At 41.1% G+C, this 21,713-nt stretch overlaps 2 protein-coding genes across 8 annotated transcripts; one reads left to right on the plus strand and one right to left on the minus strand.

Moving 5' to 3' along the window:
• The first annotated feature begins 335 nt into the window (after positions 1–335).
• LOC132702433 (ATP-dependent DNA/RNA helicase DHX36-like) lies at positions 336–13,973 on the plus strand. 5 transcript variants are annotated; one of them, XM_060671025.1, is made up of 13 exons: positions 336–511; positions 997–1,265; positions 3,016–3,495; positions 4,755–5,893; positions 5,949–6,122; positions 6,173–6,450; positions 7,600–7,723; positions 7,778–8,173; positions 9,640–10,120; positions 10,174–10,257; positions 10,324–10,514; positions 13,485–13,642; positions 13,694–13,973. In XM_060671025.1, the coding sequence occupies exons 1-13, from the start codon at positions 444–446 to the stop codon at positions 13,833–13,835; spliced, it is 3,984 nt and encodes a 1,327-aa protein (XP_060527008.1). In that variant the 5' UTR covers positions 336–443; the 3' UTR covers positions 13,836–13,973. The 5 variants fall into 5 exon arrangements, with proteins under 5 accessions (XP_060527008.1, XP_060527010.1, XP_060527007.1 ...); XM_060671027.1 differs by having other exon boundaries at positions 368–506; XM_060671024.1 differs by having other exon boundaries at positions 374–656.
• LOC132702435 (gamma-aminobutyraldehyde dehydrogenase-like) lies at positions 13,712–21,669 on the minus strand. Of its 3 annotated transcripts, XM_060671032.1 has the most exons (11): positions 21,427–21,669; positions 21,261–21,379; positions 21,053–21,204; positions 20,630–20,789; positions 18,796–18,950; positions 18,639–18,739; positions 18,383–18,580; positions 16,015–16,348; positions 15,594–15,962; positions 13,993–14,313; positions 13,712–13,831 (listed from the first exon to the last, which is right to left on the minus strand). In XM_060671032.1, exons 1-10 carry the CDS (start codon positions 21,523–21,525, stop codon positions 14,012–14,014), a joined length of 1,989 nt encoding a protein of 662 aa, XP_060527015.1. In that variant the 5' UTR covers positions 21,526–21,669; the 3' UTR covers positions 13,712–13,831; positions 13,993–14,011. The 3 variants fall into 3 exon arrangements, with proteins under 3 accessions (XP_060527015.1, XP_060527014.1, XP_060527016.1); XM_060671031.1 differs by lacking the exon at positions 13,712–13,831 and having other exon boundaries at positions 13,986–14,313; XM_060671033.1 differs by lacking the exons at positions 13,712–13,831; positions 20,630–20,789; positions 21,053–21,204; positions 21,261–21,379; positions 21,427–21,669 and adding an exon at positions 20,161–20,492 and having other exon boundaries at positions 13,986–14,313.
• Positions 21,670–21,713: the final 44 nt, after the last annotated feature.

The following is a 21,713-nucleotide window of genomic DNA, read 5'->3' on the forward strand; positions in this document are numbered from 1 at the left end:
GGACGTAGATTTCGGGTAAGTCTTCGAAAGTGCGATATCGCTGCTTCGGGGATGTGCCGCGCGTCCGCATATGCATTAAAAATTCGCGATACACTGATGAAACACTTGTTTAAACATATCAACTTTTCGTGCAATAGCGGGGTGAGTAGAAGTTGCGAAATTAAAAAGTGCCCAGTAGGTAGACGGCGTGACTTAACTGAGCCGTATATTTGGAAAGTGATAATTGAGCAAAAAATTTTTAAATGTGTGATCGAGACGCTGTTGCTATACGCAAGCGTCCGGGCCACCAAGTGCGTCGATGTATTTCCAGTTGTCTACGGTCGGGCGTGCTCCCGTGAAACGTCAACATTTTCACCGACAAGGTTATGTTTTGTTTGCGGCCGAAAAATAATAGGAAAAAAACTGTGATAAACTTGTGATTCGATATTTTTGCCATTCAAATTATGAATAGAAATCGCCAGAAGTGCGATAGGCCTCTCGGGGACAGACGACCGAGAAGGGAAAATGTAAGGTACATATGAGATTAACAGGGAAAACTGTGATAAATGATAAACATGTCGTGATTCGATTATTTCTCCATTTAAAATTATGAATAGAAACCGTCAGAAGGGCGGTACGCCTCTCAAGGCCAGAGGACCGAAAAGGGAAAATGTAAGGTACATATGAAATTACTAGGGGTCTAACAGTGCATTAAAAAGATGCGAGGCGCGCTGCACTTCAGTGTTTCATCATTATATCTGATTCATCTATTTTTGAATGGAATAAATAAAATTATTGTATTAATCCTTGACTCACATGCTTAAAGATTTTATTTCAATTTTTGGAATTTTGAAAGTTATTAAAAACTAACCTAAGAAAACATCTATATATCCTCGTCCTCTCCCACACACACAGCTGCTGTATTCTCTTAAAAATTTATAATTTTATTTATATTCCACTGCATATGGAGAATATCCATTTTCTTATGTGTTTTTTATGCAAACAAAATTGACGCAGGTTCGGCAAAAAGAGTCACAACAGACTGAAGTTGGATGCCCAGACACAGGAGGCGTGTCCCGAAGATCTGCGCATAAAAATCGACAAGACGATAGACGAGTTCCTCGACGACCACGAGAAGATCGAGTACGTATTCCCTACCGACTTGAACAACCTGCAGAGGAAGTACATCCACTGCAAAGCGCTTGCGCTGAATTTGATTTCCAAGTCATACGGAAAGGAACCCAACAGGGAGCTGCACTTGCGCAAGAGACCCAATGCCGTTACAGGTGGTTATGATATGATATGATCTATATTAACTACGTTCTGCAAATATATATTTTTTACAATAAACATCAATAGTACATAAAATTAAATATCAAAAAGGAAATCTGGCAGTTGATGAAACAGCCGTTGATACAACCAAATACGGGGCACTGACATAATGTGTAACCTTTTATACCATGACTGACAATGATCACGGTAGCCAATTGTGGCAATAGTTCAAATTATTTCTTTCTGCAATTTAAAAATAACAAGGTGAAAAATACATACTGTGCTCCATATGATGTAGTATAGTAGCCTAAAAATGAACGGTTGGTCCTATATAATTTATGACTAAATTCACACCCACAATTTTAGTAGACTGATGGTATTTTTGTAATAGGACAAAAATGTTACTAATCTTTTATACATCCAGAATTTAGTCTGACGGGCAGCTCACCACATAACCTACTTTGGAATATAACCTGATCAGTAAAAAAACCGACCCTTTGCCTTGATTGAAATTTTAGTAGAAGGTATATTGAACTAAGTTTAAAGAACCGGGTCTAAGAGGCCTAAAAAGAATATTTCTATTACCTTAACCAAACAAAAAAAACCTAGGGTTTGTAGTACTCTTTTTAGCTTATTTTGTGTCACTATTTCCTATATGGGTTAATTTTTAACAAAAATAAAATTATCTGAAAATTAAGAAAAGAGTAGAATTATCTAAAATCCAAATACATCGTACTTTGTCGAAATATGAAAATACCTTTTTTTACCTAATTAAAATTTGAAATTTTCCGATTTGTTATGTGGATTTAGATTTAGAAAGTTGGATTCGACTTTCCCAAAACAAAACATTTTAGTAAATAATGCCCAATATAAAGTAGCATCAATTAAAGACTGATTGATCTCCTGGGCAACAATCTCTAAATAGTTTTTCCGACCTACATTTTTTTTCTATTTTACCTCCATTTGAAGAATTTCTGCACCTCTATTTTTTATGGATGAAATAAAAGATACCACTTCATCACTTGGAAAAAAATAGTTTTTATCAACACTGCACATAATTCTTTGTAAGTTAGTTATAGTTACTGTAAACTGTGAAAATCTTTACTTAAAATCAACTGAATAATTATAATAGTTAAAAAAGTGCTGAAATACTATCAAATATAAAAATATTGTTATAAAATCCTCTAATGAATACAACTGTTATTATAAGACACGCAAATATGAATATGAAAAAAACAAACCGTATGGCTATGAACATCAAATTTAACTTTCTTGGCAACAGGTAACTTTCACACATTGTAGAGTTATACTTTAAGGACTGGAGGGTAGAAAATATAGAACCAAGTAGAAAACTATTCGATAAAAGTCTCCATGAAATTAAGTTTACCAATTTGAGGAATGCGTTGTATCACTCTGAACTATATGTGACTTTTATGAAGCCCTTTTCAGTGCATCTTAAAATATATTTCGATCAAAAGTTTCGTATCATCAATATCATCAATGAAAAACGAGTTTAACGTTGCTTTAAAAAAAAAGTCCTCTGTCAAGGCTTTTTCCTCTTTAAACCGGTTTGCGTCGGTGGCTTCCTCGCATCGCATGCATTTAAATTAATAAATCGAAAGACTAAAGCTGAACAGTAATGGCCCTAAAGCTTGTGCCACCCCAAATCGAAGACTTTTACAGTCGATACCTGTCCTTCAACACACTGTTTAATAAAAGTGGTGCATATTTTTTTACTCATGCTCTTACGGTTGTGCGTTTTAGGTAAAACGTTGGAGATAAAAGTTAGCAAGGCGATCGCGAACGAACTGCGCCGATCCAACGAACAATGGTGCTCTACGCAACGGGAACGCCAACGAAACTACCACACCCTGCAGAGGTGCGAGAAGGTGTACGGCAAGCTACAAGACACGAGCCCCGTCGTTCCCAGACAGCCCCGCGTCTCCCCGGAGATACAACGCGTCAGAGATACTTTGCCGATTTTCGATCAGAAACTCTTGATCGTAAGCACGATCAACGATCACCAAGTGGTAATCGTGTCTTCGGAGACGGGCTCGGGCAAAACGACCCAAATTCCCCAGTACGTCATGGAGGATATGTCGAGCCGCGGAGAGCCCTGCAAAATCATCTGCACTCAACCGAGGCGAATTTCGACAATGGCGGCGGCCGAACGAGTCGCCTATGAACGGGGCGAATCAGTCGGGAACTCGGTCGGCTACCACATACGATTGGAGTCCAAATACGGTGAGTCGTTAACAGAAAATCTCACCACACCTGCGTAAATCAGTCGGAAAAGCCGATTATGACTGGAATTTTACCGAAATACAGAATACTTTTTACAAAACTTCTTGATTCCTCCTGCGTCGGTTTTTGCTGACGTTTTGCCAATCATCCTGTTGGCTTCTTCAGAGCTTGACTGAAACTGGTTCGCATTTCACTCTGTACCCGCTTATATATGGTTTGAGGGGGGCGGAGCTAAATGATTCCCTTATTGGTGACAGATAAAGGCTTGAGTCGCGGTTAAGGTTGTTTAGTTGCTTATAGATTTCTATAGACTGTCGGAGTTTTCGTTGGTAGAAGAATTGATTACATGCAAGAATTTTAGTTTTATCGAGTAAAATTTTATGTCTTAGTCGTGTTCTTTGAGCCTAGTTGATATTTTTCATCCCATCTCTCCAATGAATTCTTTGCCGCATATGCATGGAATGCTGTAAACTCCTAGTATCTCAAATGGAATTTTGTCTTTGACGGACCCAAGATGTTGAGATATTTTTGGACAAATGGTAAATCCAGTTTTGACGTTATTCTTTTTTAGGATTTTTGATATGTGGTCAGTGATATTTTGAATGTAAGGAAGGACCGCAGTGGCAAGTGTTAGGATTGCTTTCGGTATCATGGCTATTGACAGGTTGTGGTGAAGTGTATTTTGTGATGGAAGGCTTAATATCTTTAATGTGGAAATTATTAGAAAGAAGAGCAGAGCTAAGGTGTATTCTGGGTTCAATGTTAGGTCTGATTTTCTATTGATTAAAGATTATTATTAGCTTCCAAGTCAACGGTAAAACGTATGCTACGGTGTATAGAGTTTAAATGCCTAAGAAAATCTACTAGGGTTTCTTCTCAAGACTTCCATAAATATATTCGCGATGACTGGTGATAGTCGAGAACCCATAGCTGTTCCCGGCGTTTGTTCAAAAATTTGACCGTCATAAGAAAACTATGGTCCAGACAAGCATTTTTCCATTAAGGTGAGAAGGTTTGGTTCCAGATTCTCGGATTTTAATATATGCGAGCCAGTTTCAGTCAAGCTCGGAAGAAGCCAACAGGATGATTGGCGAAACGTCAGCAAGTTTAATTCAACAAAAACCGACTCAGGAGTTTTGTAAAAAGTATTACAGTAGCCTGTGGAAATTTCTTTGAAAAATCTAGAAGCTACATACACTAATCCTTTTCTTTTCGATTTCGATCAGGAGATTGTTTAAATGTACTTTTACCCAGTACAGGTTTCGCCACTTCTCTGGTTTACTGCACTGTGGGCGTGTTCCTGCGGAATCTAATGTGCGGTAGCGAGTGTCTGCGCAATATCACCCACGTCATCGTCGACGAGCTCCACGAGCGCGACAAGCTCACGGATTTCCTGCTGATCTGCCTGAGCCAGTACCTGGAGCGGTACCCGCGGCTCAGGCTGATCCTAATGTCGGCTACGTTGAACGTGGCCAAGTTCCGCCAGTACTTCAAAACGGACGCGGTGATATCGGTGCCTGGCAGACTGTACCCGATCCAGTCGTACTTCCTGGAGGACGTCCTCTGCATGACGCAGTACTTCACGCCGCACATGCGCGTCGCCCAGGCAAAGCTCGAGAAAACGCAGGAGGGGAAACCGGTCAGGTACGACATAACGGACGATGCGGACAGCGTCGACGCCGCACTGGAGGCCTACATGAACTTCAGCGACGAGTACAACTACACGGCGCACTACGAGGAGGCCACCGCCGATTTACTGCAGTTTTTCATCACGGAAGACGTGCCGGTCGACTATCAGCACTCGCAGAAAGGATGGACGGCCCTGATGATAGCCGCCCACTTGGGCGACATGGAGTTCATCTCCAAGCTGTGCAACATGGGAGCGTCGCTCGACTCGTCCTGCGTTCTCGGAAAAACCCCGTTCGATTACGCGCGGCTCAGTAACAAACCCGACGCTTATCAGTACCTGGCGGCGGTGCAGCAGCACCGACTGAACCAGGGCACCGCTAGTAGCACTAGCGATTCCTACTTTCTGCTGCAACTGTACGACATGACGACCCCCGACGATTTTATTGACTACGATTTGATCAAGACCCTCGTGAAATACATCCACAGCCGTTCCGACGCCGGCTCCATTTTGATATTCCTGCCCGGCTACGACGAGATTATGCAGTGCAACGATCACATTGTTGATTCGGACATCGATCGCGCCACCTATCGCACTTATTTCCTGCACAGCAGCATGAACATGAAGGATCAGTGCGGCGTTTTCAAGCCTCCGCCTCCGTTCGTGAGGAAGATAATTCTCTCGACCAACATCGCCGAGACCAGCATTACGATCGAGGACGTAGTGTTCGTCATAGACGCCGGCAAGGTCAAGGAGAAGGCGTACGACTCGGTAAGCGTCGCCCCGCCCACTTTCGTTCGATTGTTAACGGAGCGTATTGAAACAGTACAACAAGATGTCCGCGCTGCAGACGCAGTGGATATCGAAGGCGTGCGCGAAGCAACGGGAGGGGAGGGCGGGCCGCGTGCGGCCCGGCTTCTGTTTCCGTCTGTATTCCGGTCAGAGGTTCAACCATATGGCGGAAGAACGAGTGCCGGAAATCCTGCGGGTGTCGCTCGAGGTATAGAGGGGAGGAGCGAGGGCGGGGTTCTTCGACCTTTTGCTTTTCAGGAGCTGTGCTTGCACGCGAAGATCATCGCCACCACTGGCGTCAATATCTACAATTTCCTGTCGCTGGCACCCGATCCACCTAGCGCCAATTCCATACGCGTCGCGATCGAAAGTTTGGAGGCGTTGGGCGCGCTCGACCAGGAGGAGGATCTCACCAAGCTCGGCGAGTATCTCGCGCAGCTCGCGCTCGAGCCCAGGCTCGGCAAGATGCTCATCTACGGCTGCATCTTTAAGTGTCTGGAGCCCATTTTGACGTTGGCCGCGGTCATGGCGAACAGGTACGTGTGGGAACACCACAAATGGTCGAAAATCCCGAACGGCGTTCGCTTCCGTTTTGGAAAGTCTCGATTCGCGAGGGATCTCGATGTAGCAGATGGTCGAATGTCAAATAGAAAAGGATAAATAGCAGTCGATACTAGATAGGCATAATCCAAATAAGAACTAGCAAAAGGGTGCTTGTTTTAAAGATACAGCACATCCATCGCGTGCTAAATACGCACAGGATACATGAATTCCTGTTCATTTGATCAATTATTGTTTCCTCAAAAATATGAGCTAATTTTATCGAAGCGTACTGCAACCCGCATTCAAAAGAATATTCTTTATTAACCCGTGAGTATCTTTTTTATTACAGCCACCGCTAAAAAGTTGTCTATCAAATGAAATTTATCGAAATTTTATGAATGACATCAACAACAATAGTATATTATGCAACAAATGCGGTAAACGGCATTTGACTCACGAGTTTATTTGACACGACCGGAGCGAGTGTTTAATAAACGAGTGAGTCAAAAAGTTTACCGAACGTGTTCCATCCTAAACTTTTTCTACGACGTTTAGTTTTTGGATGCATTTTCTCAAAACAACAAGAATACATTCACTGACATAACTGTCAGAATTGACAAACGTCAAAATTCAAAGCTTGGGAAATATCTCCGAAAACATCCGATTGCTCCCAAACCCTTGCCGTAAAACCCCGGAAATGTCCGAAGTGGTTCGGATTCGTGGGAAACGAAAGTGACGTGGTAAAGTGACGCTTCCCGCACGCTAGATCGGTACATAATTGTGTATTTTACAGACGGGAGTAGAAAAAATTCATTCTTTAGAAAAATAGCATTATAAGCTGACTGGATTCACTGTGCAATTTGTCCTAGTCAGTTGCGAGTGAGCCTTGGGGTAACACACATTTACGGGCCCATACACCTAGCCTACTTTACAAATAAGATAGGGCGTCTCTCATAGCCACATGAGAATCACATAAAAATGTACTTATGGTGCTACAAAAGTAATTCTGCAGCATCGTGGACCGTGCTTTTTAACTCCCGGCCTCAGAGCGAACCGCCCACCGGTCGAACTCGAAAGCCGTTCGGGATTTTCGACCATTCGGCCATTTGCGACGGAACATCCTGCTCCAATGTTTGTTGCAGGGACCCGTTCCAGTTGCCCCCGCAGGCCAACCTGAAAAGTCTGGCGCAGGCGCGGCGCAGGGAACTCACGGAAAACGTGCCCAGCGATCACCTGATGTACCTTAGGGTGTTCCAGAGGTGGCAGGTAGGGTCGAATGTCGCAGGCCGCAGGGTTTTTAATCATAATTTCGGTGGGTAGGAGGAAACGCGCTGTGGCAGGGCGCGGCAATTCTGCCGCGACTTTTTCATTTCCGAATCGACGATGCTGACGGTGTTGGAGATCAGACGGCAACTGGTCGCCCAACTCCGTGCCATAGGTTTTGTGAACGGTACCCGGGGCATAGACGAGTGCAACGTAAACAGCGACAGCTGGCCCCTGGTCAAGGGCATCATGGGTGCCGCGTTTTACCCCAACGTCGGATACCCCACCTTGAACAGGCAAGCGTTGACCACCAGGTACATAAACAAGGTCACGGTGCACAACAGCAGCGTATGCGCTAAGAAGGAGCTCGACCTGTGGCTGTTTTACGACGAACTGATCAAGAACCGGATCAGTTTCATGGTGAAGGGCACAACCGCGATCACCCCGCTGACGGTGAGTGGTTATGAATATGAATACAATATACTTAAAATGCCCCTGGTACATTATAATTGAAATACAAATATTCATCAAAAGAATAAAAATACCTTTTAATTAAAAATCGTCTGACCCTTTATTTATACATTTCAAATGGTAAATTAGGAGCAGCATTTGGAAGCGTATTAAAAAACTTAAAGGACCAATAATTTGGAATAGTCTGATACCTCTTCAAGGAGCAGTAGGTAATAACCACATTGTCCCGACCTCTGCTTTGATGGTCACACAATTCCTTATAAGTGGTAAATAGATGCAAATTTCCCTTTATAAATAATACATGTTCCAAGATAAACAATGATAACCAAGGCCACTAATAATTCGATTTGCTTTTCGTTATAATCTGAACAAACTGTGCCTGCCAGCAGCATGGCAGCATATTAAGATCACACATAGGAGGTGTGAATGAAAAAGTGCAAAATATGCAATCCTTAACACCAGGAGAGACATTTTCGGTCCAGCGTCGAAGCAAATACAAATTTTTGGTCAGTTTCTGAGCAACAAAATCTATATGGGAATCCCATTAAAGTTTTGGGTCAATATGGAATAAAAAACACTCTCTGTTTTATCATTATTTAAAACTATGCGATCTTTGAACTCTCCAGCGGGTCTCCTAATGAATTCCATAGTGGTGTCATGAGCAAAAAGTGTATAAACACATGGAGGATCTATAAGGGGAAGGTCATTTATATATATTAAAAATAATATGGGGCCCAACATTGAGGGTTGGGGCACTTCAATGTTCACCTCATTCTTCGCTGATGTCACCCCAGAGTACTTAATCAGCTGGCATCTATTGTTAAGGTAAGATTGCATCAATCTAAGACTGCTATTTGAAAAATTATAAGCCTTTAACTTGCGCAGAAGAATTCCACGATAGACACATCGAGGGCTTTAGTGAGATCACAAAATAATACAGTGATATTGCCAATTCTGGAATGCATCTGTAATGTCTGAAACTAAATTAAGAATGCCTGAAACAGGCTAAAACTGATTATTATTAAAAATGCCAATAATTCGAAAATATTGAACTAATTGTTCAGGTCGATAATTTTCAACAACATCGGGGTTACTTTTTTTAAATACTGGAGAGCTTTTTTTTAAATTTCTGGAAAAATGTTGGCTTGAATACTTAAATTTTTTGAGAGGCAGGAGTAATATTTTATTTTGGCAGACTTTATGCTCATGCCAAATACGTCTCGACTATCTCATTTATGATTTCCTTAACCTTATTAAAACACAGAGATCGCCAGATCTAATATACTGATAAGCTGAAATTTTAACGCGGCACTTATGAAAATGTTATCTAAACACGGATCCCCAAAGCTGTCGAAAAAATCAGTGAGTCGAAGTGTGTTTGTTTCGTTGGTGTTAGGTGGGTCGGTTTGGAGTGACGCGACATAAAGTACCGACTTCGGGCTTTGCAGGTGGCGCTCATGTGCGGCACGAATGCCGTCTACCCGGACGAGGCGTCGCTCATCATCGACGACTGGGTCTTATTCACTTTCGGTGAGCCACTGGTGCTGAAATTCCGACGGGCCATGCACGACCTGATCGAGAAAGTGTTAGGCAACCCGTGGCACTCGTTAGATGGGCGAAACAACGCGGTCAACGACGTCCTGCGTAAGATACTCGAGCTGCAGGACACGGAGACCGGGTTAGTGCAGCCGAGACACATCGGGGTGAGGCCAAAGTTTCTCTACAACGCCCCGAACCTGAGAAGAGGCGCAGGAGGCGCTTCTAACGGCTGGATCGAGGTGCACAAAAAAGGAAAGTCGCCGAAAAGACCGCCACCGCGAACCTCCAGGAGGTTTGGTATGCAGTCCACCAGCGTGGAACAGGTGCGCTACGGGTTGCAGGACATTAGTTTGACGCCAAGTCGCAGGGATCCCAGGTCGCCCGACGAAGGTAAGAGGCGGGGCTACCGGGGCTCTGCTTTTCACCACGTTTCCTTTCCATAGAGCCTCCTTATTATCCCGAGAAAGGTGGCGGCTTTTTGCCCTTTCGGTATTATTGCAATCTACAATCATCTCCCGCGTCGTCAGGTATCGCTCGTTGTTTTTACGTAATTGTCGCTTGGGATGGTCAAAAATTCATCCAGCGTTTTGCAGGCGGCGAAGAAGGTCGCACGGCGGATGTCGCCTTCAGGGGCGGCGCTTCCTCCAGATACGGCGACTTCGAGGACAACCCAATATTCCTGATGATCCGCCCGTTGGAGAAACGAAACGTCGACATCGCGCAGAGCTCCCACAAATGGGTCTTCTCGCCCCAGACCGAGAAAAAGATCCTTCATTTCAGCAAGGTATATATGCTTAATTGTAGTCCAAAACCGCGATATACGGGGCACGTCGTTCTTTCTTGACTACGGAGTGACAAAACTTTATATATACCGGCAAGCTTGTATGAGAGTGGATATTTATTTATTTATTTATCAACGAGCCAACCGCAAAATATAAAATAAAATTCACATAAACAAAATAGTAAAACACAAAATAAAAAGCAAAACAGAATGAAATAGATAAAAACTCAACCCTAGTATGACAAACATTGGTTTCACTGACAGTCTTAGTTTTTGTTTTTTTTTTTTCAAAGAAACGTCCACAGGTTACTGTAATACTTTTTACAAAAGTTTTGTATTCTTTCTACGCTGAGTCGAACTTGCTGACGTTTCGCTAATCATCCTGTTGGCTTTTTCAGAGCTTGACTGAAACTGGCTCGCATTTTATTCTGTACCTGCTTATATATTGTTTGTGGGGGGCGCAGCTAAATGAGGGGCAGAAACACCGTCTCGGATGACCGATGCCCATATTGGTGACAGGTACAGTCGATTAAGATTGTTAGGTTGTTTATGGATTTCTATAGACTCTCGGATTTTTCGTTAGTAGAAGAATTGATTACATGCAAGAATTTTAGTTTTATCGAATAAAATTTTATGTCCGGTTTCGTGATTGAGTTCGGCAACAGCTGATGAGTTTATTTGTCTTAGACGCAAGGCTCTTTCGTGTTCTTTTTGCCCAGTTGATATTCTTCGTGTGGTTTCTCCAATATATTCTTATATGCATATGCATGGAATCCTGGTATCTCAAATTGAATTTTATCTTTGACGGATCGAAGATGTCGAGAGATTTTTGGACAAGTGGTAAATCTGGTTTTGATGTTATACTTTTTTAGAACTTTTGATATGTGGTCAGTGATATTTTGAATGTAAGGAAGAACCACAATGCCAAGTGTAGGATGGCTTTCGGCCTCATTCCTATTGGAATATTGAAAGGTTGTGGTAAAGTGTATTTTTTGATGGAACGCTTAATATCTTTAATATGGAAATTATTAGAGAGAAGAGCAGAGGTAACATGTTGTAATTCTGGGTTCAGTGACTCGGGCTGAGATAGTTTTACGGCTCTGTAACCGATGATTTTTGGGCCGGTATCGGCCTGTGTGCCTAGGTTTTCTGTAAACATAATGACCCAATGTTAGGTCTGATTTTCTATTGATAAGAATATATAAAAATGGAAGGTTATTATTAGTTTCCAACTCAATGGTAAAACGTATGTTAGGGTGTATAGAGTTTAAATGTCTAAAAAAATCTACTAGGGTTTCTTGACCATGAGGCCAAATAACAAAAGACTTTTAGTTCTTTCTTAGCTATTTTTACACGCTGGAAGCAGTCAAGTTCTAGTAAGGAAAGGACTTTGCCCATAGTACGATGAAACTCTACCTGAAAGGAACGTGAAACCCAATCTTACATAACAGCTCAGGTCCATGAGAATTTGAGTGCAGTAGATTATATGAGATCCCTATGCATGTGACGAATCTTGAGAGTTGTAAGATTGTTGTTGAAAGTTGTAAGATTTCCAATTCCGAGTAATCGACTTCCTCAGGTCCTTAGTCACCACTAACATGAACAAGAATCCAGGTGTGGACGCACGAGGAAGCAGAACAGTAATCTGAGGAGACAGAATAGTCTGGAAGTTCACTGTACAACGCTTAATAAAGCCCCAAATCTGAAGTGATTTAGACACAATAGATAAAATATTGTGTGTCAATTTAATATCAAGTAACACTCCAAGATCGCTTATTACGGAAGCCTGCAATAAAGGTGACCCTTTTATGTTGTAAGTGTAATGTATGGGGTTTCCGTTCCGGTTGAATTTCATTAGTGCACATTTATTAATATTTAGTTTGATACCATTAAAATAGCGATAGGTAGTCTAAATCGGATTGGAGTTTTGTATGGTCATCGGCATTTTGGACTCTCATATAGAATTTTAGGTCGTCAACAAATAATAGGGAAAATGCATGATGAAAACATGAGGCAATATCATTCACATAGTCATTGAAGAGTAGGTGTCCCAGGTGTGATCCTTGCGGAGCACCAAAAGGTACTTTAATTTCGGTGGATCGGAATCTCTGGAAGCTCATATTCTGCACTCTTTCATTAAGGTACGATGTTAACCATTCCAAAAGCTTTCGCTGGATTCCAATGTTTCGCAATTTTTTTATTAAAATTTGATGATTTACTTCATCAAATGCCTTTGAAAAGTCTGTGTAAACGGCATGAACGTGAAACCTCTCTTCCTATGATTCCTATGATGAGCAATGGAGGAGAAACCCTAATTGCAACCTTTCAGGCCAGCAATAGTCGCAGACTAAACTTTCGGACACCTTAGGAATACAGCTCAGGATACTGATGCGCCTATAATTGTTGACTTGCGAGTTATCCAAGGGTTAAAAACGGTATTTGGTGTTCTGATTAATATTTCTTCAGACCCTGTATACAACACAACATTATAATAAAAAACAACATCCTGCAAGAACACCTCTATGTAGACCGGGGAGCAAATAAAGAGGGTTATAAGATTGGGTTAAATATCGCCTGCTTGGAAAACAAGATCCATATAAAGAAAGCACATACAGCTTTTGCCAGAATGAAAAAGATGCTCCTAAGACTAAATCTATATGCATATGAATATGCATACAAAAGGTGGGATGGGATGGATGTAAGTGCTTATCAGAATGAACAGAATTAAAGCAGGTAAAGAGAGAAGAAAGATCATGCATCTAGGTCACATAAATGTGGGGTTGAAAATATTATATACTTTACTTGATAGTCCCGGGGAACATTGAGGGCAAATAGTCAATTGGCAGAAGCATATCTGCGAGAATGGTTCAACATGCCCACTGCGGGCCTTTTTTGTGTTTTTAAGTTTCACTCCTTGGCGTAGTAGCTCAAGCGCCTACGCCTCAACCTCTTAATTTTTTTCGACCGTTCCAGCTGGGTAAAATCGTGTACCTCGCCTTTTACGTCAAGGACATGTCGAGCTTCATGGGCGTGGCTGAGTTCCAACAATTCACGTTCGGTACCAATCAGTCCAAGCCGGTCGGCCTTATTTCCTGGGTGTACACGACGCCCCTCCACAAATCGAAAACCAAGTGAGTACATAAGGAGAGGGGTGCGCACGTACCAACTCGCCGTTTCTGCAGGCACCTCGTCAACCCCTACGACGACCAGCGACCGATAAACGATGCACTCGATGGCATGGTGTTGCACCAGCAGGTCGGCGAGGAACTGATGCGGATCTACGCCGAATCGGTCGCCGCCCTGTCGTCGGGATGTTACGCCTAGGGGTAGGGGGGGGGGCAATGCATTTTTTTCTCAGTTTTTGTCGGTCGTTTCAAGAATTATAGTTTCGGTTTTATTTGCAACGCAATTGATGATATATATATATACATAAAAAATTTTCTAATAGATTTTTGGCATCGACGCTTGCGTTTTGTATTACCTCTTGCTAACCCAACAAACTACAAGTCGCAGGTTAAGGATCGGCCGACACTGTACCAGACGTTTTTCGGGAAGACCAAACGCCAATTAATATCACCCGTGAGCTTTATCGTCAAGTTCTTGGAGTCCGCGACGGATTGACCAGCCACCGCGGCCCTAGGCAACGGCGACAAGAACAAGTTCAAGGCCTTATGGTTGGCGCATACGAGCTCCATCTCCACGGTGTGCGGAAACACGGACAGCAGACCTGACGGAAGCCCTTTGCTTATTTCGGCGTATATGGGGTTTCTCGGGTAGCGATTAAGGGCGATGACCGCATTGCCTGCGTTGAAGGGTGGACCGTGGTGAAACATGCTTTATACGAGGTTAGTCTATCTCAATCTTCATCGGGTTGGCTTTTTCCCGCAATTATGGAAGTTACCTGCCAAGGGTATTAAAACTCGGCTCCCGTAGGTATTAAAAGAAGGACGGGGACAGACCCTCAAAGGTTTTGGTATTAACAAATTTTTTCTTGTTTTATTTTATTTATAATCTTATTAAATTGCACTAAGAAAGAACAATGACATTAAATAATAATAATAATAATAATAATAATAATATTTATTTAAATAAATAAAAATATACAATTTAACAACTTATTGTATTGTAAACATTAAATAAATATTAATACAAAAAAGAACACTTATATTCAAGGTATATTAAGTTAAAAACTTGACAGCCATTCTTGAACATAACGCAGATTAATTTAACCATGTTTCCCATCTATTATATAATACCAAAAAAACAAAAAAAAACAATTTTATATAGCTACAATACATTAATAAATCTGCGAATTTGACTTATAATAAATACCCACTTAGAAACTTAAGTTACAATTTAGCACCAATAAGCCACTTAGCGTGAATGACGGTGATGCATTTTCCTTTCTTTGAAGGTGCTTTCGTCTGACAGTTTCGAATGGAATTAACCCATCCTTTGGATACAGCGAATTGATTGTCTAATCATATCTTTTAATTTCTTGTAAGTAATTAAATCTTCAAGTGAGTAATCTGTGTGATTCCATTACTATTTGCCTTTTGTCTATTTTGCGGTGCTAAATATTCCATTTTACTATGCAGGGTGGCTCGGCTTATATTTATATTGGTTTCATCTTCGTCGTAACTCCGTAACTCCTTTTTCAATTTATCCAAGTCCTAACCACTATTGTCTATACGATGAGTTTAAAAATCACTATGTTTATACTTTTTCTATATCCCGTATCGACGTCATTGCCGTTTCTTGTTTAATAAGTCCTCTAATGATTAACTTAACATTTTTCACGACCTGTTTTGCCTCAAGCGACGAATGATTTCGACGCGACATTGTTACATATAAAATAACTTTTTCAACAAGCACAGTAAAAATGATTATTCAACGGTCAACGCTAGACAAACATATCAGAAAGAAAGAAATATAAATGGCCCACCTCTGCCTCGTGGTTCAAGTAAGAATAATTTTTTTGTTAATGGCTTTACCCAATAACAATAGGTGATAACGTCGTTAGAGTTTTATTGGGGAGGGTCCGTCGAAAGCCAACACGATGACGATTGAGACAGACTATACCTCGCGCCAAGGCGCGTGCTAGAAGCGACGCATTGGAGTCCTGATCTGACTCCAAGTCGATGGCGACCACGCCCCTCGCGTTAGTCCATGGGGTAACGACGTATCCTGGGCGCGAAGATGTTCCCCATTCCGCTTTATCGATGACGCACCGCCTCAATTCGTCGGCAAACTTCCCTGCGAAACACCCTCCCAGACCATCGGCGACCTCCCGCAGTGCATTGACTCTGTCCAAAAAGGCACGTTTGCTCCAACGAGCGCCCGCTCCGACTGCAACATTAATTGCGGTCCCTACTCGCAAGTCGATTACGGCCCCACCCTCCTTGCCCGATGCATCGAGCGACTTGGGTTCCTCCGTAAACTCGCGGAAACCTAAAAATTCGTGCGCTGCCGACACAAAGAAAAAAAGGTTAACCGCTCCCACCTTGCGCGCCGCCGAAGTAACCCGCGCCGCTATCTTTCAGCGACACGAACGTCACATCCGGGGCGATAAGCCCGTGGCCGTTGAGCCAAACATTGCCGACGGTCACTTTGGCGGCCACCTCGTTGGCAAGCCCGACGTTTTCGGTCCACACGGATGCGCCGAAGCCGTGCCGCGTGTTGTTGGTCAGGTTTACCGCTTCATCGATCGAGCGGAACGGTAGCAGAGTGACGCATCCGTCCCTCTCCCCGCCCACGATGACGTAATTCGAGTATGCCTTCGCGCCTATCAAGAGAGTCGGCGCGAAGACATCCGTGGGCAAGTCCGGCGAGTATACCTTAAAACTTAAGGTCGGGATTCCGCTTGCGACACGGGAAACTCGGCACATGGATTATTTGACGTATGAAAGTTGCTTTCCGATCTATAACGTTATACCGGGTGACACAAGAAAGAACACTTGAGATGGCGATTGGAAGTTTGGAAGGGTTAATATAGGCTGAATGTCCAATGTTTTGAAAATATGGTTGCACTTCCGGTTTGAGCGGAAACGACTGTAACTTTGTAATTTTAAATGGCACCACCTATATTTTTTGCATTTTTGGTTTGAGGAGACCATTCTACTTGGGCTAGGACGAATTTTCTTTTCTTTTTTTTTTTTGAAATTTTTATTTTATTTTTGAAAATTGTGTCTAGGAGGCTGTGACCATCATAAATACTATTTACCGGGTCACCTGATCATGGGGAAAATTGTAAATGAAACTGTTCTTTACTTGTCTAATGGCAAATAGCATTTAATGTAATGAACTATTAATTCTTTAGGATAACCTAGTTTTTTCAAATAGCACCCCAGTGGGAACAAAAATTTTTTAAAACCGGTACTGTTTTTGCAACATTTTGACAGCAAAATTTTCAAAATTCGTTAAGAAATAAGCTCGCAGGAAGGAAAAAAACAGATAAGTAAATACATTTTTCTACTCCCGTCCGTAAAATACCTAATTACCCACCGATCTAGCGTGCGGGAAACGTCACTTTACCACGTCAGTTTCGTTTCCTACGAATCTCGCTCCGCTCGTATCAAATAAACTCGTGAGTCAAATGCCGTTTACCGCACTTACTGCATAATATACTATTTTATTAAAACAAAATATTACTTAGGTGGCTTTGCTTCTATTCATTGTTAATTGTCTAGTCAGTTATCTGTTTCTCCAACATTAATAATATCGATGTCTTCTTACAAAGTCAGCTCCATAAAGATGTTGATAAAGAATGATAACCGTGTTTTTTTTAAATTCTCCTCATAGATTCTCTTGAGATGCCACTTCTCCTAACGACGCAGCTGGATTTACGTTGACGTATCCCCACAATACATCAACTTTTTGTCCATTTCTAAATTGATTATTGTTTTCCATGATAATCCAATAGATAACACGACAAAATCGATAACAGATAAAAATGTACAACCTGTCTGAAAATTGTACCAGATTATTTTTTTTTACGGATTTTGAATATTTTGGCGTCAAAATGTTGCAAAAAAAAGTACCGATTTACAATAAAAAGACAAATATAAGTACTTCAAAACAAATTTGCTATTCCAAAGGATAGAAACAATTCTATCAATGCAAAAAGTCCAATCTTTAAGTTTTTTTTCGCTGGTATTGTTCACATAATTTGCTTTTAGTGATTGTTGAATTTGCGTTTGCATTTGGAGAATGAAAACCTAATAACTTCCATTAATGTTTTTATAATATTATCCTAACGAGTTATTAATCAAACACGATACATCCCTACATAGTTATTTGCTCTTTATATAAAATATATTATTTTCCCTACCATAATCTCAAACTTATATTCGTCTGAAATGAGAGTCACAGTCAAATGGGTAAGTAAAGATGAATGTTCGTATTTTTGCAGTTTTCCAATGAGCACATTAGTTTTTTATTAGTTTTCCTTATAGGTCATTGCATGATCATTTGTTCTATTTAAAAACACATTTCCACAATCATAACGCACAAATTTCTTTCAATCATTATTAGAATGGTGCAATTTTTTTAATGTGATGGGGATACATAAAAGAAACATATTAAATAATTAAATAAGATCTTTCAAGGATACTTCCTCAAGCTACTGTAATACTAATTGATTCCAGTGTTTTTTAAAGTTAGCGTTGGGAACTGAATGCTTCATTACACTTCTCATATATTCATATGTATCCAAAACATTATGATCCATGCAACATAAAACAAACCAACAACTTCGACAAAGACTAGTCAAGCGACAAACAATAAGGTGAGGTTAGGTCAACATGGATCCTAAAGCAACTTCAAAACGTCCAAATATTCCTCCGTACAATTACGACCGGTCGAGAACGAACCTCTATCCCTTGGTCTTTAGCCCTCCTCACGGTTCTCGCTTGCCTCACGCTCAGTGCCTGACAATTCGGGTACGAAATATCAGCTAGTTTGTCGTCACCATATCCCACTCTAACCGATGCCAGTTTCTCTTTCAATTTATCGGTGAACATGGCGAAAACATTCTCTTGTATAAGGACGGTGTCGATAGTCCACGGCAGCTAAAAATAACGGCAAACCGTAAGTGCGAGGAAGGCCGTTAGGGATCACCACAGTTACCATGCCCTGATAACCCCAAGCGGCGTCCACCACCGCCTCGGCCGCCGAACTAGTGTCAGAATCGTCAAAGACGATCATCGACGCTCCCGTCCGTGGCGAAACTATATCGACACCAATTTCGGAAAACGCACTAGCGACTTATTAATCTACGACTTACGCGCGAGAAATTTCTTGAAATGACGGTTTACGGCGTGGTATTTCCCGTCCAGCAGATCTCCGAATAACACCACAACGTCCACATAATCGTGGTCCAGATATTCTTGTAATCCGCCTTCACTCGATGGTATCAATTTCAAGGCCGCTTGCGGAATCCTAAGCTCAAAACTATATAATGAAATAATCTGGGAAGAAATCAACACCTCCTACATCACAAGACCGTGAAACGTTAAATTATGAGTCATCGCATTAAAGAAGTGATATAATAATATAATAATAATAATAATAATAATATGCAATTGCAATACTGCAGTAATTATTCGATATGATAGGAACAAATTACAAAGCAAGACGGCAAAACAATACCAAAGAAGACAAGGAAAAATAAAAGAAGCCCATGACAGACAGGTATGGTCTGTACATAGATATAAGAAAATGACCCATTGCTTTTGAATGGGATTATCCAAGGGTGGTCATTAACATACAATGCAACAAGATTATTACCTAAAGTTTCGGAATTTAAATTCAGATAAAATTGTGGTCCGTAATTGAAAATAATTTTATACCTACCTGTGTTTAATATTCTTTGGTTTGGTACAATACTTGGTTTAAGTTTAGTAGTAGTAGTAGTAGTAATCGTGTGCGAATTATGCAAAACATGTGCGAGTCTAGTGTATCTCAGGAAGTGCTCCCGCCCAAATGTAGAAAACACCATTCTATTGAGACTAAGTAAGTTATAAACAATGTTTATTTGACTCTCATTGAACGTGGTGCCAGCAAGCAAGCATCTTTAAAAGAAACAACCACATTGACGAAAATTCCAACATCAACTGTATGGAAAATTGTGAATAATCCCATTTCAGCAAGGAAAAAAAGAAGCGATGCTGACATTTTCTCGAGTGTACATGAAAGTGATCAAGATATAATACGGCGTAAAATTTGCCAGTTATACGAGGAACAAAGCGTGCCTACATTAAATATCTTAATTAGGAGGTTTGAAAAAGATGAAACCGGTGTTAAATGTGGCTACCTTATGAAAGTGTATTCAACACATGGGTTTTAGATTTTAAAAAAATTCCAAAAGGCAAGTTTTAATGGAATCTTTTAGAATTCGGAAATGGCGACTGTTTTTTGGTTTAAAAATAAACACATGCCTCCTAATAGCGTCATTGTAATAGACAATGCAAGTTATCACAGTAGACAGTAGACTAAACCTCTTCCTCATGTGACACAAAAGCAACAATCCAAAACTACATGTATAATAACATTTATTTTCATGAGCAACTAACTAACCAAAAAGCAATTAATTGAATTGCTACAAAGCTTGAACCTACAAAAGGATAATTATGCAAAAAATCTAGTTTACCACTGTATATTTATCCCATTGAACATGTTTGCCACCAACTGAAATCTGCCATTCGTCGTAACAATATTATTCCCTGTATTAACTCCAAAGTCCTCAAACTTATAGAAATCGAAGTTTTTAACATCCCTCCACAAAGTTGAGCAAATTCTGTTAAACTTATAGAAAAAAATAATTAAATTCTCAGCAAAGTACGGACCTGTTCGGCCATATTTCATTCTTACAGCTTACCCCGATCTTTCCTTAATTCGTATCAGTTAGTCACTTTCTTATATCTATGAACAGACTTTACTTACATCGCGGACCGCGAATGTATTTGCTCATTACACTCACAACATGTAAAAGGTTTCCCATACCTGTTTTAAAGGAACATATAACCCTATATCGACTGACTGACAGTCGTTTCACCGCCTTGTTGTAGGGGTCGTGTTGACGAAATCCACACTTCACAGCCGCCCTCGCACCGACTTACCCCGCGGTTTCTGCAAGCGTGAGCAAAAAATTAGCGGCCGGGGCGAGTTTTATCCCCGTTTGCAGGACGATCGGGTAGCCCGCCGCCAAAGCGGGCGCGACGACTAGCCCCAACACCCATAATGGATTTTCGTCGTCGCAAATAACCGCCACGCAAGCTCCTGCATCATAATTAAACCCACCTTAACTTTCGAATTTCACCCGCGCAACCAGAGATAATACAGCGCAGAAGCGACCACAGCAAAAACCACAGACAACCAAAGACCGGAAAATTAATCCCATGTTATTCCAAGAAAAAAAAAACATTTAAGTACAATTTCGTTGATTAAAGGCATATGTTATTATTTAAAAAATATCAATATATGAGACACATTTCGAACAGAATATGTTTATACACTAAGAAAGTGAGGTTATGGAATGTTACCTTTTCTCAAGTCGCCCGTAAAATTTGCATAGTAAGAAAAATATTCCGCAAGGAGGGTCACCGCTTTTCTCGTATCCTTCGACAAGATACTTCTGGCAAATATCTCGATCTGAGCAAACATATCCGCATTCTTTTCGATCTGTTTCGCAAGGCTGCAACACGCAACATTTGCTAAATTAATGGGAAAGACATTAAGACATTCACGTACGTTAACAGTTGAGTTTTCGTGTTTTCTGTGAATTCGTGACCCAAGTTTTCTTTCGCCCAATCTAAAATACTTTTGAGCTCCGCAGATTTATCAGTTATATCTACCGCTTTGACCCATTCCTTAAAAACATAAGTTATCGAGAATTTTGAAAGGGGATTATACTTACGGCTGCTTTATCCGTATTTTCCAAGTTTTCGCCGTAATCCATCGTGTTGAATATTGTTTGGAGCTTTGATTCGTTGTTAATTTGTGTAGATTCATTCATTTTACGAACACTGCGAATCGGAAAAACTGATAACAGTATATGCTTTTTTTGTACTGAATATTCGTTTGTAAGATACACCAAGCAATGACGTCAATATTTTACCCTGCGAACATTTAATTAATATTTGATCGGGCAATATCGAAATTTGTCGGCATCAAACTAGAAACTAATTTAATTTATTAATTTAT

This window comes from Cylas formicarius, unplaced genomic scaffold (genome assembly GCF_029955315.1).
Source record: "Cylas formicarius isolate icCylForm1 unplaced genomic scaffold, icCylForm1.1 PGA_scaffold_5__7_contigs__length_24384050, whole genome shotgun sequence".
Lineage (NCBI taxonomy): Eukaryota > Metazoa > Arthropoda > Insecta > Coleoptera > Brentidae > Cylas > Cylas formicarius.